The sequence below is a fragment of the Euprymna scolopes genome, chromosome 44 (assembly GCF_053919585.1).
Source record: "Euprymna scolopes isolate OS-2025 chromosome 44, ASM5391958v1, whole genome shotgun sequence".
NCBI lineage: Eukaryota > Metazoa > Mollusca > Cephalopoda > Sepiida > Sepiolidae > Euprymna > Euprymna scolopes.
In genome coordinates, this window is record NC_136525.1 from 22,293,054 (window position 1) to 22,310,550 (window position 17,497).

At 35.8% G+C, this 17,497-nt stretch overlaps 1 protein-coding gene across 7 annotated transcripts in view; it reads right to left on the bottom strand.

Annotated features, from left to right (window-relative positions):
* Positions 1-17,497, bottom strand: part of LOC145268736 (choline transporter-like protein 2) — a 382,616-nt gene that overhangs the window by 114,145 nt on the left and 250,974 nt on the right. Inside the window, exon 1 of one of the 7 annotated variants that reach the window (XM_080124317.1) lies at positions 15,666-16,055. The exons of 5 other annotated variants lie outside the window; for them this stretch is intronic. In XM_080124317.1, the coding sequence (XP_079980443.1) occupies positions 15,666-15,705 (40 nt within the window). In that variant the 5' untranslated portion in view covers positions 15,706-16,055. Of the gene's footprint in view, positions 1-4,578; positions 4,735-15,665; positions 16,056-17,497 lie in introns of those variants that run through there. One more of the 7 variants, XM_080124320.1, reaches the window with a different exon arrangement.

Genomic DNA, 17,497 nt, shown 5'->3' on the forward strand with positions numbered 1-17,497 from the left:
CTCTCTGATAAATTGAAGGGCCAAAAAAAACAGTTTGTCTCTGAAAGAAAGGGCTTAAAGAACATTCAACCATTGACCTGTATATATATCCCCTAATATATATTCATATTAGATCAAAGGTAAGCAACACAGAGCTTGCTCAATACCAGATGGGTAACCATTTGGGAATACCAAGCACCATATATGGTGGGTTGGTTGTTTTACGCCATATCAACCCTTTTCAGGTTATTTAATGCCGAATGCAGTGATTTTGAAGAAAATTTTTTTAATAGAATATATTTTTTTTCAAGCCGGTTATTATTTAACCCATAGTTGGGACTCTAACAAGTACTACCACTCCGAGTCAGAGTGGACTTGGGAGCAATGGCAATTAAAGGGTGGCTCCACACTCCCCAAAGTCTGCAAGCTGGGGTTTCACCATCGGATATAGTTTAAGGTCATATCCAGGATCAAGCACCATACATGAGAGGATGTAACACTTCTTTGCAAGAAAAGTCGTAATCTATCTAAACCGGGGTATACATGTGACAAGAGACTGTTTTCCCTGAAACTTCCTCCTTTGGAGGAAGTTGGCTTGCCGCGATCAGGATGAATGACACACCAGGTATCAGGTATGTAAATAGAAAAGAAAAATGTTTGAGTTACTTGTGTGACTACACAAAAGAGTATGCAGACAGTTGTTAACCAAGCGTAACATTTTATGAGACAACAGGTAAACCCGCTCGTCTGCTTCGTATAAAGAAAGAAATTTAATGAGTGCAAGTCGTATAAATACAACGCTGTCAAATGCTCAACTCAATTGCTGTTAAGATAATATATTGCACTATACTGGCATTCACCCAAGGTAGATTGAACCAGCTTCCTCCAAAAGAGGAAGTTTCATGGGAGTTTGAAATTCACAAGCGACCTCCAGTTGTATGTATATCGCCATCAGAGGAAATGACGTCACGTTTTTGTGGCTCTTACAGAAAGATGTCGACGTCCTACATGTTTGAATTTTTTTTTTAAATGAGGATTGATTATTCGTAAGGCCACCATTCGCCCATGTATGGAGTACTGTTACATTTGGGCTGGTGCATCTGCTGCATGTCTCACTTCTGGACAGGATTCAAAAGAGAGTCGCCAACCTGATAGGTCCTGAACTGTCATCTAGGTTTCAACCTCTGTCCCATCGACGAAATGTTGCATCGTTCTGCCTGTTCTACAAATACTTTAATGGTGAATGCTCTGGCGAACTGCAAGCACTTGTACCTCCTCGACGTGACTACCTCCGACAAACAAGACAAGCAACTAAGTCCCGACTTTTTACAGTAGAGATCTCTAGGTGTAAGAAAGCGTTTTACTCCAATAGTTTCTTCCCCAGAACTGCAAGTCTTTGGAACTCCCTTCCGGGGAAACTGCTTTCCCAACTGTACTGATATGCAGAAGTTCAAGTGTAATGTGAACAAACATCTCCCTTCATAATGCTCCCGCAAATTATGTCCCCAATAGTAACCCCTTACTTCAAAGTGGCACTTGCCTTGTTTGGGGTGAAAAAAAAAAAAAACATCGAAGAAGGTTACATCAACTGAAACGTTGTGAAAATAACACTAAAGATGAGAACAGTAGTCCAAAGACTCCATAATGTGTCCTACCTGTTATTACTAAATGGTCACCCATCTAGTACTGACCAGGCTCAACATTGCTTAACTCCAGTGATCCAACGTGATTATGTCAACGCGTGTCAACGTAGTTACACTATATATTTAGATGATATCTAAAGGGTTCGATTTGATTTGTTTTAGTTTTTTGGGTTATTTAATGTTGAATTCAGTCATTTTGGTAAAAGTTTTTATGCTTCAAGTTGTTTATAGCTTCAAATATTTATTTATGGTGTTTGGTTTGGTTGTTTTGTTTTATGGTATATCAACCCTTTTCGGTTGATTTAGTGTCAAATTCAATAATTTTGAAACTTTATTATATTTTCAAACTAGCAAAAGTACCCGTCGTTGACTGGGTTCAAAAACAGCCTACAGAAAATGGACTGATTTATGAAAGTATAATAGGTTATGAAAAGGAAGGGTTGTAAAGAGATAGCTTCGAATTTTGGGGGGGGGGTATCAAAACCAAAGCAAAATATGATGAAAGTAAAAATAAAATAGATAAACCCCATAATTTATTATACCATATCTGTTCACACTGAAACACTTATCACAATATTCTGTGGATCTATATTAAAAAATCTTGTTAAACTTTGTGGCATATTTCCATTCTATGGAGGTCAGGCGCGAACGAACACCCCATAATTTTATTACACCATATTTCTTCAAACTGAAACATAATTATCAAAGTATACTTACGCACATAGATATGAAAAGTCTTTATTAAAGTTTGTGCCTATTTTCATTCTATGGAGGCCAGGCGCGAACGTAGACCCCACAATTTTATTATACCATCCCTATTAAAGTTAAAACATACTTATCAAAGTATTATTATGTACATCTATATCAAAAACACTTGTAAACGTTTTTTTTTTTTTCATACTTTGGGGGCCAGGCGCGAATGCAGACTCCCACAATTTTTATGAACCACCGTTCTGCCAGATCAAACATACCCGTTCCTGATCCGCGACACATCTTCTATCATTATATGTAATCAGTTTTTTAAAATAGTCAACCATATAGGAGTCTATTCGTGACCACACACACAGAGCTTTATATTATAGATATTTATTCATATTGTTTGGGTTATTTTGTAGAGGAAAATTGATATTCTTGTTTTTGACTATGTAACACATGATTGAGTTTTGCAAAGAGGGAAAACAAAACAATCCCAATGTCTGTTGCTGATGTCTTCAGACGGCCTGATCTGGTAGCACCAGACCTGAAAGGGTAAGTATCAAATTTGTTTGTGTAACTTGTGTACTGATGTAAAGGAACAAACAAAAGAAAGAAAAAAAAAACAAGTGAAGCATGCGTGGTCCCCCGGGAGTGCACAGTGAATGAAGCATAAAAAAAATGACTAAGTTCAGCATTTGCCCCCCCCCAATTAGCCCCAAAAGTCCCCAGGGGATGTCAAATCCTGGTGAAAATGAACAAACGGTGCAGTCTTAGGCCTTAACATATGTATATTTGACTTCTGCATCATGCCAAAAAAAAAAAAAAAAAAAAAAGAAATAATTAAGTCCATCATTTGCCCCCCCCCTCCCCCATTTAGCCCAAAAGTTTCCAAGATCTTAACATATTTAGATTTGAGTTATGCACCATGCAAAACTGCTAAATAGAAATACACAGAAAATTTTGGACAAATATAGTAAAATAGTCCCAAAAATGGAGTGTTTTTATTAGTTCTAAAAGAGCCCCTGGGGCACACCCAAGAGTTATCATGAGGTATAGATAAACAAAATTATGTAGAAATCAGTTACAACTTTTCAGAAAGTTTTATAAAAATCCAAGGCATCAATTTTTTTCAATAAGCACAAATGGATTTTCAATAATGGCTCATATCAGAGGAAACCGCATTTCATTTCCTCTGATGATATAAGCCATTATTGAAAATCCATGAATTAAGGAAATTAATATAACTCCCCTCTATATATTCCTTGTGTCAAACAAATTCTTAACTCGAATATATGTGTTTATATTTTGATTTTCAGAATTTAAATTTAACCACTATATATATATATATATATATATATATATATATATTGGAGATTCTTTTAACTTCCTTGAAGTTATACATTTGGATTTTACCGTCATTGGATTTTTTATCTTCCACCAGACTATCCATTCATGTGTAATCACCTTTTTCTTCACCATATTCCCTCTGCTTAACTTTTTTTGTTTTCAAGTAAGATCTTTGACTTGTTGTTTCATCAAATACTTCTGCATGCAAAATCCGATCCTGCATTTTGCTAATTCCTACCCTCTGATGAGAAGGAAAGTATTTCTTCGAAACTCCGCAGATTAAGGACTATCCACTTATCTAGTGTTTCCTTTTCAGATTAAATGTTTTTTTAACATATTTTATTAACTGTTTGCTCATATATATATATATATATATATATATATATATATATATATATATATATATATAAGTTATGAACAGTACATAGGGCCCGAGCAAAGCTGAGGCTTAACTGCTAGTATATATATATATATTAGTAATTTATAAAATATATATGGCGATTAAGCTACACTGAATATTCTGCGTTTCATCCAACTATAGGATTCGTCTGGATAGTAGTGGATGAAACGCAGAATATTCAGTGTAGCTTAATCGCCATATATATTTTATGAATTACTAACTAGCTCTACCTACGTATTGAGCACTTTTGAAGTAAATACTTAAAGTTTACGCATAAATATATACTTTCGTATATTAAATTTATGTGAGTAAATGAAGTAATATATATATATATATATATATATATATATAAATAAACTTACATTAAAATGGTTCTACACTTCTTACATTTTTTTTTTTATTAATGTACGATTTAATATCAGGAGTACATTTTTTGAGGACGTCAGCCCCAATATAACCTTTATACATTTTATGCATTTACAGAAGAAATGTAACTGATTATATAGCATTTACCTTCATTTGATCTCCAAGATAAAATGTCCTGTTAAACCCAAGAGTTTCCACTGCTTATCTGCTATTGAATGTATCAAAGAATATGTTAATGCAAATTTCTCCAGCAACAGTTCTGAACAAGCAAAGTGCGACGCTGTCATGTCTTTCTATGTCTTTCTATTAAAATAACAATAATTTATCCATGTTCGATTACATGAATTAACATTAAACACAGTTAAACTGGTGTGAATCAACAACAAGGTTAACATTATCAATAGAATTAAAACTTGTATAATCTTCAGCAAAATGTTTAGTTGAATTACATTAAAAATAACGCGCGTGCGCACACACACACCCACACTATATGGCTGTATATAAATGGTTGTAGTTTCCGAGATGTGAATCAACTGAAACTGCTGCTAATTTTATTTATTGCAGACTATTATCCTCATCTTTTCTTAGTTGTTTCACGACGTTTCAGCCAACTATTCCTATGGCCTTCGTCAGTAATAGCAGTGAATGCAGTCAGGAGATTCAGAGTTCCTCTCCGTCGCGGTTACCACCTGACGAAGGCCAGAGAAATAGTTGGCCGAAACGTCATGAAACTTAGAAAAGATGAGGATAATAGTCCGCAATAAATAAAATTAATAAATAATACTCATCTCAATAATGAATTCCAACGAAACTCCTGTATATCAAAAACTACTCAATGAACAAACAGAGCGTAATTATAGTATACTTATTTATACAAACATTATTGGCTACATATGTGCGTACATGTTTCTGCAGTGACTCTTCAGAAAAATTGCGTCATCAGGCCTACATCTTCCTTAAGACCAAACTCAAGAAACTCGAGGTTCTTGAATTTGGTCCTAAGAGACATTAACCTGATGATGCAGTTTCTCTAAAAAGAGTCACTGCAGAAACATGTATGCACATATGTAACTAATAATGCTTGCACATATATATAACAAGGGTAAAAAAACAAAATGTATGGAGAATAGGAGAAAAAGAAACAATCTCAACGAATACCCGTAAGTTCCAAATTATGGGTATACTCCCTTTGTTTACTCAGAGATGGTTGGCGTAAATTGATAGATACTGCCTCGAAAAGTTTTGAGTGAATTCTCGAACGCACTCTGTGTAAAGCCGAGAAAGTTTCAGTGTATCCGTCAGTGCAGATCTGGCACTGTAATAAATGTTCACCAATACATTTATTTTTACCCTCGTTAATAATTTATGGTCTTTTAACCACGTTTTTAAACAAGGTTTTTTCCCCTATTGCCAACGTTAATCTTGAAAAGGGTTGACTGAAAGACGTCACGATAGGTTTTTTTCCTTCTGTCCCAGCCCTTATTTAACTCTTATCTAATTTATGTTTGTTAAAAATAATTAGAGCTTACGAGAAATATACTTTAGAAGTGTATTTTGGTTTTCTTTTTGAAATTTTCTTCTTTAATGGTTTATGTTTAAACTATAGGAAAAAACTAAACTCTCAACAATGAATAGCACTACGTTCGGTGTTATTCAAATGTTTTAAAAATTATATGCCCATAAAAAACATGCTAGCATTTCAGCCCGGCGTTGCCCGGGTGTTTGGAGGTGTGTGCTGAGCAAAAAAACAAAACAAAAAACAAACAAAAACGGTAAATTTTTTAAAATTTGACCCCTATTATGACCCCTTAACATTTATTGTTTTGGGTTTAAATCGAGTTATTAAGTTAGATCCATGTTCAAGGAACCTATATCTTAAATTTCAAGTGCTTAGACCCCAAATTGTGGGAGGAGTTTGGTAGAGTTCTCAAAGGTCAAATCGTTGAATTTTGACCCCTTAACAGCCAAATGTTTGGTCGAAAAACCAACCACATCGATTTTCCCAAATCTCAGTACCCTTTATATCAGATTTCGAGTCTGTAGATTGAAAATTGACAAAGTTATTGCGAAGGAAAATGTACACAGACACACAGACACGTTCATTTATATATATATATATATATATATATATATATATACACACACACACACACACACACACACACACACACACACACACACACATATATACTCGTAAAGTATTTTCTTTTTGTCAACTACAAAGAGCTCACAAAAAGATCTCGAATATTATTTTATTGCCTTAAAAAATAAATTTATTGGGGTGAGTTGGAGACGAGGTAAAAATTGAATAGAAAAACCAAACGGAAACTGAATGTTCTTTAGATGCGTCTATCTGCAGGTTTGGTGATTTTTATGTGCAACTGTAACACCGACTAGTGACACAGTATAAAATTGCTTTTTCAAAATTAAGGGACACAATTAGGCAGGTGATTGTATTGAAGCGATTATCTGCCAAAATGGCTGCCAAATTTTATTGTTTCAAAATTGTGAACATAAAAAATCAGTTTTATTGAACCGGTTTGCTTATAAAATGGCTGCCAAATTTTATTGTTTCAAAATATAGGACACTAGCATGGGCGCCCGGCGTTGCCCGGGTGTTTGGATGTGTATGTTGAGCAAAAAAAAAAAAAAGTGGTAGTAGGAAGGCAGGCTCGAATCCGTACCGCAAAGGAGGAAAAGAACGGGGTAAAACCTAACATTTATGCTGTTACGACCACCGCCAAACCAGAAGCGACATTTTTTAAAATTAAGGCTAGACAAGTTAAAAGGAGAGGATAACTTTCAAAAATATGACCCGCCCCCCTGTAGAAAAGTGCCTAGTTGAAGGGAAAGATATTAATGTTTTTAGCCAATTTTTCGATATTTGTCGTATGAAAGGTTGAACTTCAAAACGATACTGATCTTGGTAAAATCCATCGCCTTTATTGAAAGTTTAAGGCAGACATGCAAACAGACACACATACATACATTTATATATTGGTAACTAAAATTTTCGACCCAAACTGATGAAAAAGCTTGCCCTATATCTGAATACCCTTTATGTAAAATTTCAAATATTTAGACCAGAAATTGTCCGAGTAATTTGGAAGAGACCGCAGAGGTCAATTTTTTTTCTTCAACTTTTACCCTTATTATGACCCCTTATAATTTATTGTTTTGGGCTCAAATCAATTTATTAAGTTAGATCCATGTCCAAGGAACCTATATCTAAAATTTCAAGTGCATAGACCCAAAATCGTTGGAGGAGTTTTGTAGAGTTCTCAAAGGTCAAATCGTTGAACTTTGACCTCTTAATCGGCAAATTTCTGGCCAAAAATCGAATTTAAATTCACCATTTCTAAGAAAATAAATATGTGGTTTATACATAGGATTATTTTTGGTATTTATAATTTAAACACAATTTCAGGTACATGGCGTAATTTATTTTGGAATGTTATCTTCCAAATGGTCTATTGTGTCTGGTTTATCAGCGTAGACATGGGACTTTACATATCCCCCAAAGAAAGTAATCATACACTTGAGATGGCTAGTTGACAGGTTCACTTTGTGAAATTATTTGTTCATCAAATGTTTCAAAATAAATTTGCAAATGGTACTTGGGTATCCGTCTCTTTATGATGAATTGCCAAATCAAGTTGAACTCAAAACAGCAAATAGAGTTGTCAATTCAAAGTTCCCCATCCCATAACCTTGAGGCCCTGGAGGGGCATAGGCCATCCACAACTTTGTAGCGAGTTCTTTCTTCAGGGTAAAAGTGCTGGTCCCATGCCCAACCTTCCTAGAAGGTACATACAGCGTCTAGCCTTCCCAAATGGTCACCCATCTGGTACTGGCCAGGCTCAATGTTGATTAACTTTGGTGATCTGGCAAGAACCGGTGTGTCAACATAACTTTTGTATGTATGTATGTATGTATGTTTGTATGTCTGCCTAAAATTTTCGGCAGAGACAACAGATTTTCACGAGATTGGTATCATTTTGAAGCTCGACCCTCCAGACGACCAATATCGAAAAATTAGCCAAAAACATTAATTCCTTCACCCTCAACTGGGCACTTTTCTATAGAGAGGGGGGGTCGCTTTTTTTTCCAATATTTTCGAAAGTCATCCCCTCTTTGATTGTCTAGCCTTAATTTAAACCTTTGCCACTACCAGTTTTTTTTTTTTTTCACGTTCTTTTCCTCCTTCACGCTACGGGTTTTAGCCTGCCTGCCTACTACCACTTTTTTTTTTTTTTTTTTTTTTTTTTTTTTGTTTACTCACCTCCAAGCACCCAAGCTAGTAAAAAAAAAAACAAACAAACAAACAAAAAAACCCACTGTATAATTGCTTCAGTTTCTTTGTGTCTTTTCATCAAAGATTCTCATATTCAGTTTTACTTGTTGACACATGTCGGGCGATTTTTAAAAATTGACTTCAAAACGAACTCATCTCCGCCAAAGTCTTTATTTACCTCCTTTTTTTTTTCAAATTCATCCTTATTCCATGTTTTATTTGGCCTTTCATCTGCTAACTGACCTTGCTAGCTCAACTGTTTTTGCATCTAATTCAAGCATTCTCATCCATTCTTTTATCATCACATTCGGGTCAACATTCAATAATATACTACGTGATGATAGATCTGCAGTATTTGAAGCTATCAACCTTCAAGAAGTTTTCCACACCAAAAAAACGAACGACTGCTTTTCAGATGAAAGAGAACCTGCCTTGACAGAAGCTTTGTTTTGCCACGTTTAACCTCGTGCCGAGTTGAGGGGTAAAGCGAGTTTTAAGTAAAAATCGAATTAAAAAAAAAAAAAAAACATTAATGAAAAAAAAAAATTAATGAAAAAGACAATATAAAAAAATCAAGAGCTAACTTATTGAGATTCATTGTTTTGTAGATAGTGAAATTTATAGCCAACACTTGAACAGCGTCGAGTATCCTATACAGCGTTAGTTTTTAGAATGTAAGTATGCCATTGAAAAAATAGCAGAAGAAACAAGACATTTATTGGCCACAAACCCGGCTGGGTTAACTATGAAATAGTGTTCATGAGAATATGTTCAACAAAGTCAGAGTAGAAAGATATGTACATATGCGAGTAAAGAAAGGTCTTACATTTTAACCCCCCCACACACACACACTTGCTCGTAACAGTGATGAGATCTGCAATATTTGAAGCTGTTAACCTTCTCCAGTTCCCCCCCCCCCCACCAAAAACGATTGACTGTTTTCCAGAAGGAAGAGAAACTGCTGTGACAGTAGCTTGGATTTTGTTTTAAGTGACTAAATTTTCTTTTAAATAAGTACAGATTGAATTTTAAAAGAAAAATCAATGAAAAAGACTAGAATATAAAATAATCAGGAACTAATTTATTATTATTTATTCTTCTGTAGAGAGTGAGATTTTTAGCTGCCGATTGGACAGCACCGATTATGCTATAGAGATTTATTTCCAGAATACAACTGGACACACAAAGAATTTTACAAGGAGACATTGATTGCAAATCTGACTAGTTTTGTTTTGGAATACTGTTCATGAGAATATGTTCAATAAAGTAGAAAGATGTGTACGTATGCATGTGCGAGAAAAAAGAGAGACAGAGAGAAAAGAGAGAGAGAGAAAAAAAGAGAGAGAGACAGAGAGAGAGAGAAAGAAAGAGAGACAGAGAGAAAGAGAGACAAAGAGAAAGAGAGACAAAGAGAAAGAGAGACAAAGAGAGAGAGAGACAAAGAGAGAGAGAGACAAAGAGAGAGAGAGACAAAGAGAGAGAGAGAGAGAGACAAAGAGAGAGAGAGAGACAAAGAGAGAGAGACAAAGAGAGAGAGACAAAGAGAGAGAGACAAATAGAGAGAGACAAATAGAGAGAGACAAATAGAGAGAGGGAGAGACAAAGAGGGAGAGACAAAGAGAGAGAGACAAGGAGAGATAGACAAGGAGAGATAGAGAGAGACAAGGAGAGATAGAGAGAGACAAGGAGAGATAGAGAGAGACAAGGAGAGATAGAGAGAGACAAGGAGAGATAGAGAGAGACAAGGAGAGATAGAGAGAGACAAGGAGAGATAGAGAGAGACAAGGAGAGATAGAGAGAGGGAGAGAGACAAGGAGAGATAGAGAGAGGGAGAGAGACAAAGAGAGATAGAGAGAGGGAGAGAGACAAAGAGAGATAGAGAGAGGGAGAGAGAGGGAGAGAGAGTAGAGAAAAGTCTTACGTACTAGCATAGTGTTCTTACATGTAATTTGTATTTGTCAAAGCTGCCGTCAGACCAAGACAATCTTCGGAATGTATCTGCTAAAGTCAACCCGGAAGAGGAGAGAATTTTACCCATACAGACTGAATTGAAAAAAAAAAAAAAAAAAAAAAAAAAAATCAGGAACCAATTCATGCGATTTCTTATTCCGAACAGAATGAGACGAGGTGTTGGGATCGCCATTTTGTAATAAGATTCCTGCATAGACATCCATCTTTTTGACCTTGTGGAGCGTGAAGAAAACGAGTTACCAAGTTTTGACGAAAAGGACAATCTTCCCCTACAATTCAAATAAATTGTAATCAGCAAATTTTAGACATTTTCATGTTCGAACACAAGACTTGTGCAAGGTTTTATTTATAGCAATGAGACGCACGTTTATATATTAGTAATATTGAAAAAAGAAAACTCACACGAAATAGTTTCTATTAAATTTCTGAGTGTTGGTACAGTCAAGGAAACAAGGAGCAGGAAGGGAATTCCAAAGGTTCAACGAAAGAAACTATTAGAGGAGAAAGTTTTATGGAATCTGGCGATCCATTAAGTGAAAGGGTGGGATTTTATCTGACTGTCGGGTTGATTGGGGTTTTTATGTTGAGGAGGTATAAGGGCTTGGTGTTCATAAGGGCATATGCTATGAAAGAAATTGTAAAACAAGCCCAGGAATGCAACATTGTGGCGATGAAAGAGGGGCTGGAATTTGGTATGCCAAAGCTGTTCGTATCAGTGAGTGTTAAGATTAACTCCTATATCTTATGAGTAATGAAAATCGTTACATGAAAGAAAAAACAAAAACATTTTATAACAACAAAAGGGTTTATTCAATTACCTGCACCGTTCGATGTAGGTGGAAGAATGTTGGACAGTGTCCAAGTGAGGAAGAGAAGAGTAGAAAGTTATTTAGATTGCTGGAAGTTTGTTCGCAGTTATCTTCAGGCAAAGATATTCGATACTTTAGAATCCAGAGGAAATGGACAAGAGAGAGGAAGGAGTTATCTTTCCTTGTTGCTTTCAAGAATCTTTGTTGACTGATTGTGATTCCCAAAGGGTTGTTCTTTAGGGGACAGATAAAAATCAATATGCCCTGCAAGCTGATTCACGCTGATTAGTCAGTGTCTGACCAAATTGCATAGCAAGGACATGGGCTCTCTCTACCGTGCTAGAAAACTTCTAACACCCGAAAGTATCCTGTACCTCTATAAGGCCACTATTCGCCCATGTATGGAGTATTGCTGTCATATTTGGGCCGGTGCATCGGCTACTAGTCTCTCGCTCCTTGACAGGGTTCAAAAGAGAGTCGCAAATCTGATAGGCCCTAAACTGGCATCAAAACTTCAGCCTCTGTCCCATCGTCGAAACGTTGCATCCCTCTGCCTGTTCTACAAGTATTATAATGGTGAATGCTCTGAAGAACTGCAAGCACTTGTGCCCCCACGACGTGAACACCCTCGACAGACCCGACAAGCTACAAAATCCCACCCCCACACTGTAGAGATCCCTAGATGTAAAAGATCTTTCTACTCCAGTAGTTTCTTCCCCAGAACTGCTAGACTTTGGAATTCCATTCCAGGTCACTGCTTCCCCAACTGTACTGACATGCATAAGTTCAAGTGCAACGTGAACCAACATCTCGCTGCCCTAATCCCTACATAGTACCCCAGTAGATGTTTCCCCTGATAGTAGCCCCCTACATTAAAGTGGCAATGTGCCTTGTTTGGGGTGAAAATGTAATAAAAAAAAAAAAAAAAAAAATAAAAAAAATTTCAACAACGAAAGGATCTATTCAATTATCGACACCATTCGGTGTAGTTAGAAGAATGTTCAACAGTGTCCGAGTGAAGAAAGGAAAGATAGAAAGCTCTTTGAGCTCCGGAATGTCTATCAGAAGTTATCTTCAGACGAAGATAATCGATGCTTGAGTGTCCAGTGGACATGGACGAGAGAGAGAGAGAGAGAGAGAGAGAGAGAGAGAGAGAGAGAGAGAGAGAGAGAGAGAGAGTACACTTTCCTCCGTTGCTTTTAGGGTTCACCCTGCTCAGCAACCGTGATTCCCAATAGGGCTGAAGTAGTTTTTCAGCAGACAGATAAAATTAACGCACCCTGATTTGTCAGTATGAAACCAAATCACCTAGCAGGGGCATTTCTCCATGCGAGAAAATACATCTTCATTTATAACTGCTGCAGACTTGATACCTGAAGTTATATGTAGAGAGTTGTCAGGATCGCCATTTTGTAATAAAGTTTCGCCCCCCTAATTAAACACTTCATAAAATCTCCTCACTAACGTGATGTACTTGCAATAACCCTTATCCCTGAGTGGCTTCCGGGCCTTGATAAGTGGTGATCACTGTGTAAAAAAAAAAAAAAAAAAAAGATATATATATATCCTTCTGTGATAGAAAGAAAACGAGTGACAAAGTTTTGATTCAAATTTCAGCGAAACAACAAACAGGAAACGATTAACACCGACTGACAACCTGGGTGTGCAGAGTTCAAATCCACAGAAACACTTTTGCTCAAGATGTTGGCAACCTTCATGTGGTCCCTTTTGTAAATACTAGATATCTTTCTAGAAATATTTTTGACTAGAAAGATATCGGGGAAACCAATGCTAGCAATAGAATTATCTGATTCATACCTTACAAATAAAAACAATAACCATCGTCTGAGTTAGGGTTAGAATTAAGAGAAATAAATGCAGAATAGATCGAATCAGGTGACATGCATGTATTATAGAAATAAAATAGAGTTTAAGCATTTTATTGCATCTAAGTCATGAACAAGAGGCAAGAAAAAGAGGTAATCTCCAAAAATACCGTTAGGGCTTACAACATGGCCGCCAGAAGAGTCAACAAAAAACTGCGAATAAAATATATAAAACTCGTAATTTCTGTTTTTAAAGTGGGTTGTCAATTTTCTTTATGAAATATACTTCCAAAATAAACTATTACAGTCGTTTAAAACATAATAGAAGTATTATTTTTTAAAAACAATGTTTACAAAATGTCTACGCACGTTCGTAGACATTTTGTAAACATTGTTTTTAAAAAATAAAAAATAATACTTCTATTATGTTTTAAACGACTGTAATAGTTTATTTTGGAAGTATATTTCATAAAGAAAATTGACAACCCACTTTAAAAACAGAAATTACGAGTTTTATATATTTTATTCGCAGTTTTTTGTTGACTCTTCTGGCGGCCATGTTGTAAGCCCTAACGGTATTTTTGGAGATTACCGAAAAAGATATGACTGCTAGTTTATATGATGCTCAAAGTCTTATTGGTCATAATTTGTAGGGAAACGGTCCTTCAAACACATACATCATTACATCACTCTGTGAGCGATAATATGCAAGTACAATAGAAAATAGATGATAATTATATTAATTGTTGCAGTTTCTTTGTGCCTTTTTCATCTGAAATCATATTCGGTATAACGTCTCTTACTTGCTGGCACATGTTGGACGGCTTTTTAGAAATTGTGGGTTTGTATTACTGTACTGACAGAACTAAAAAATTAAAAAAAAAAAAAAAAAAATGTACACTCAAAATGTCCGCAGAGCCATGTGCCGAAAACGAGGCACGCTCCTCCCACCAAAATGGACGCAAACTAAAATTTGAAAACGAGGCTTTTCTCTGCGAACAAGAAGGGGGAGGGGGAGGTAGTAAATTTTGGCTATCTTGAATTGTTACGATTCATAAAAAGTTAATAGTTGATATAAAATAAAGAGCGGTTAAAACTACTTGAAAACACTAATAAATGATTCAGGTAGGTTGTAAAGTAACTTTTATGTTAATATTTTTTGTTGTATATTTTTGTTGTTGTATATTTTTTTGTTGTATATTTTAATTTTTGACCATTTTTTTTTTCGAATCTATGTGTACAGGAATACAAACCCGAAACTGTTTTCAAAACTAACCTATTTCTGGCCAGGTCTTTATCCCTCTTTCTCAAATCCATTCTTATTACTTCCTCCCAAGGGTTCATTAATCACTTATCAGTTTCATTAACACAAACAGTCGGGAAGGAATTATGAAAAACAGGAACACAAATTATGTTGAGTCAGAAGACGTACATATAATATACAAGTAAGATTGAGTTCAGGTCTTTATCTTGCCTCTTGCCAAAATGGCGAGAGGCAAGTGAGGAACAGAACGTCTCATCAACATGACACTCAAAAAGCTAACTATTCATAAATCTCTGGAAAAGGTTTGTCCGGAAGTTTTATTTTGTATAAGTGTTTTCGCTGAACAAGGCATCAATCGTTCCAGGAATAAAAAATATTCAAGTGCAAAAAGAAAAAAATGTAATTATATAATTGCTACAAAAGTTTAAATGTCACAGTGGAGCTGGTTATGACCTTAAAGCTACTAGAGGATTCCACTGAAACATGTATGCACATATGTAACCAATAATGTCCGTATAATAGACTCCACCAGCTCTGTTCTCAATTGAGCACTCTTTAATAATCACACGGATTTACTTCTAGGAAACCAATCTATACAACCCTTAAAAATTTATATATATATATATATATATATAAATGAAAGGTAAAAAAAAATCAATACGAAAAATATATAAATGTTTATATATTTTCTGTATTTCCTATTTATAGGAGTATAAAAAGTTTTTCGGACCCCCCCCCCCAAAAAAAAAACGAGAACGTTTTCTTCAAAATTACATATTTTCGACCAATCCTTCGGTCTTCTTCAGTGTGTATGATAGAAACACGAGTGCAGGGCGATCAGGAATAACAGCGAGAGAAGAAAGGGCATAGCCAATGAGGTTAATATATATGCAGAGAGAGAGAAACACACCCACAATACAATTGAAAGCAAAGAAACAAACAAACAGAAATCAGTTTTATCTAAACACATCGGCAAATATACTAAGAAAAAGAGTGAGATAGTGTAACACTCCCTATGCTACAATTACACTACACTTTATTGGGGGGGGGGAGAAAGAAACATTACTTACGTTCCCTATCTCCTTCCGAAGAATCTCCACAACATGTCATTTTTTTGTTGTCAAATGTATTTAATTTTCCTGCGTTATCTTATTCTCATGTAAGAACACGTTTAGCTTCCCACTATCCGTCTGCGATAATTAAATAATTAAAAAAAACACACAAGACGTCTGAATTTATCAAACGTGATTGAAGGCGGGCGAGACTTTACAACGAAGATATTCTGCGAAGAAGCGCTGTGACGTTTAAGGATTTCTTTCTTTAAAAAGAACAACGTTTTCTTTCAATTAGAAAGACGCCTCGTTGCAGCTTGTCAAAGGACCGAGGTCAAGTTTGAACTGCATGCTAGCTTCCTTTCATTCGATTTTCATACAGACATAATTAAATAAAATACTTTGTATAACTTTTCCTTACTTAAGGTAACAGATGGCCGTAGAGTGATCGTTGAATTGCCTATTGATCTCTCGAATCATGTACGATATTGAAACTAATAACTAACAGAGTTCGAATAATTGCCGATCTGATTTGATGTACAAATTTATGCTACTAGGTAGAGTTTTATAAATATTGTATGGACATATAATTTGACTTACGCAATTGCAATCACGTTCCACCAAATCAACGCTTCTTCAGAGCTTAAAATTGATAATTAATTTTAAGCTCTGAGAAAGTTTTAGTCTCTCCTTGATCAAGGCTAGAGGTTTTGGGAGAAATATCAGATATTTTGTAATTCATATGCAAAACTAGAAAATCAAGGCCACCATTCGCCCATGTATGGAGTACTGTTGTCACATCTGGGCTGATGCATCTGCTGTTTGTCTCTCGCTCCTGGACAGGGTTCAAAAGAGAGTTGCCAACCTGATAGGTGCTGAACTGTCATCTAGGCTTCAGCCTCTGTCCCATCGACGAGATGTTGCATCCCTCTGCCTGTTCTACAAATACTTTAATGGTGAATGCTCTGACGAACTGCAAACATTTGTACCTCCCCGACGTAACTACCCTCGACAAATCCGACAAGCTACTAAGTCTCTTCCCTTTACAGTAGAGATCCCTAGGTGCAAGAAAGCCTTTTACTCCAATAGTTTCTTCCCCAGAACTGCGGGTCTTTGGAACTCCCTTCCGGGATTCTGCTTTCCCAACTGTACTGATATGCAGAAGTTCAAGTGTAATGTAAACAAACATCTTTCTACTCATCTCCCTTCATAATGACCCCACTAATTAAGTCCCTGATAGTAGCCCCCTGCTTCAAAGTGTCTCTGTGCCTTGTTTGGGGTGAAAATTGAATAAAAAAAAATAAAATAAAAAAACAAAACAAATGACTATGATTGAAACAATTTATGGCTGTAAAAATGTGCCAAAAATAGGCTCTGGATAATGGATGATCTCCTTAATGTGCGACCTTAAGGAACAATGTCACAGCCCATGACACAATTCAGGTTATTAGATTTTCAACAAGCCTTCATTTGTTAAATTCTGATCAATAGTCGCCAAAATTTTGAACTCACAAAATTGTCAAAAAAGTGGAATATCTATATATGAATATATCTATACTCATAGCCAAATTGAATATTGAAATGCTCATATCTTTGATTCTATGGGACGAAATTACATGAAAATTTGCAGGCTTTTTGAAGTATAATACTATTCTATGATTAAAATTTTATGACAATTAGTAAAAAAGAACCTATATTTTCAAACCAATAAAATATGCCCAAATTTGCCTACATTTGTATATATAGTGTCCTGGCAGGGCAGCTTTAATTTTGCTGCTTTGGGATGAATCTTGGTTAGGGCTTTCTTTTTGCATGCTAGGCCACTAATACATACATGACCTCCGTTCAGT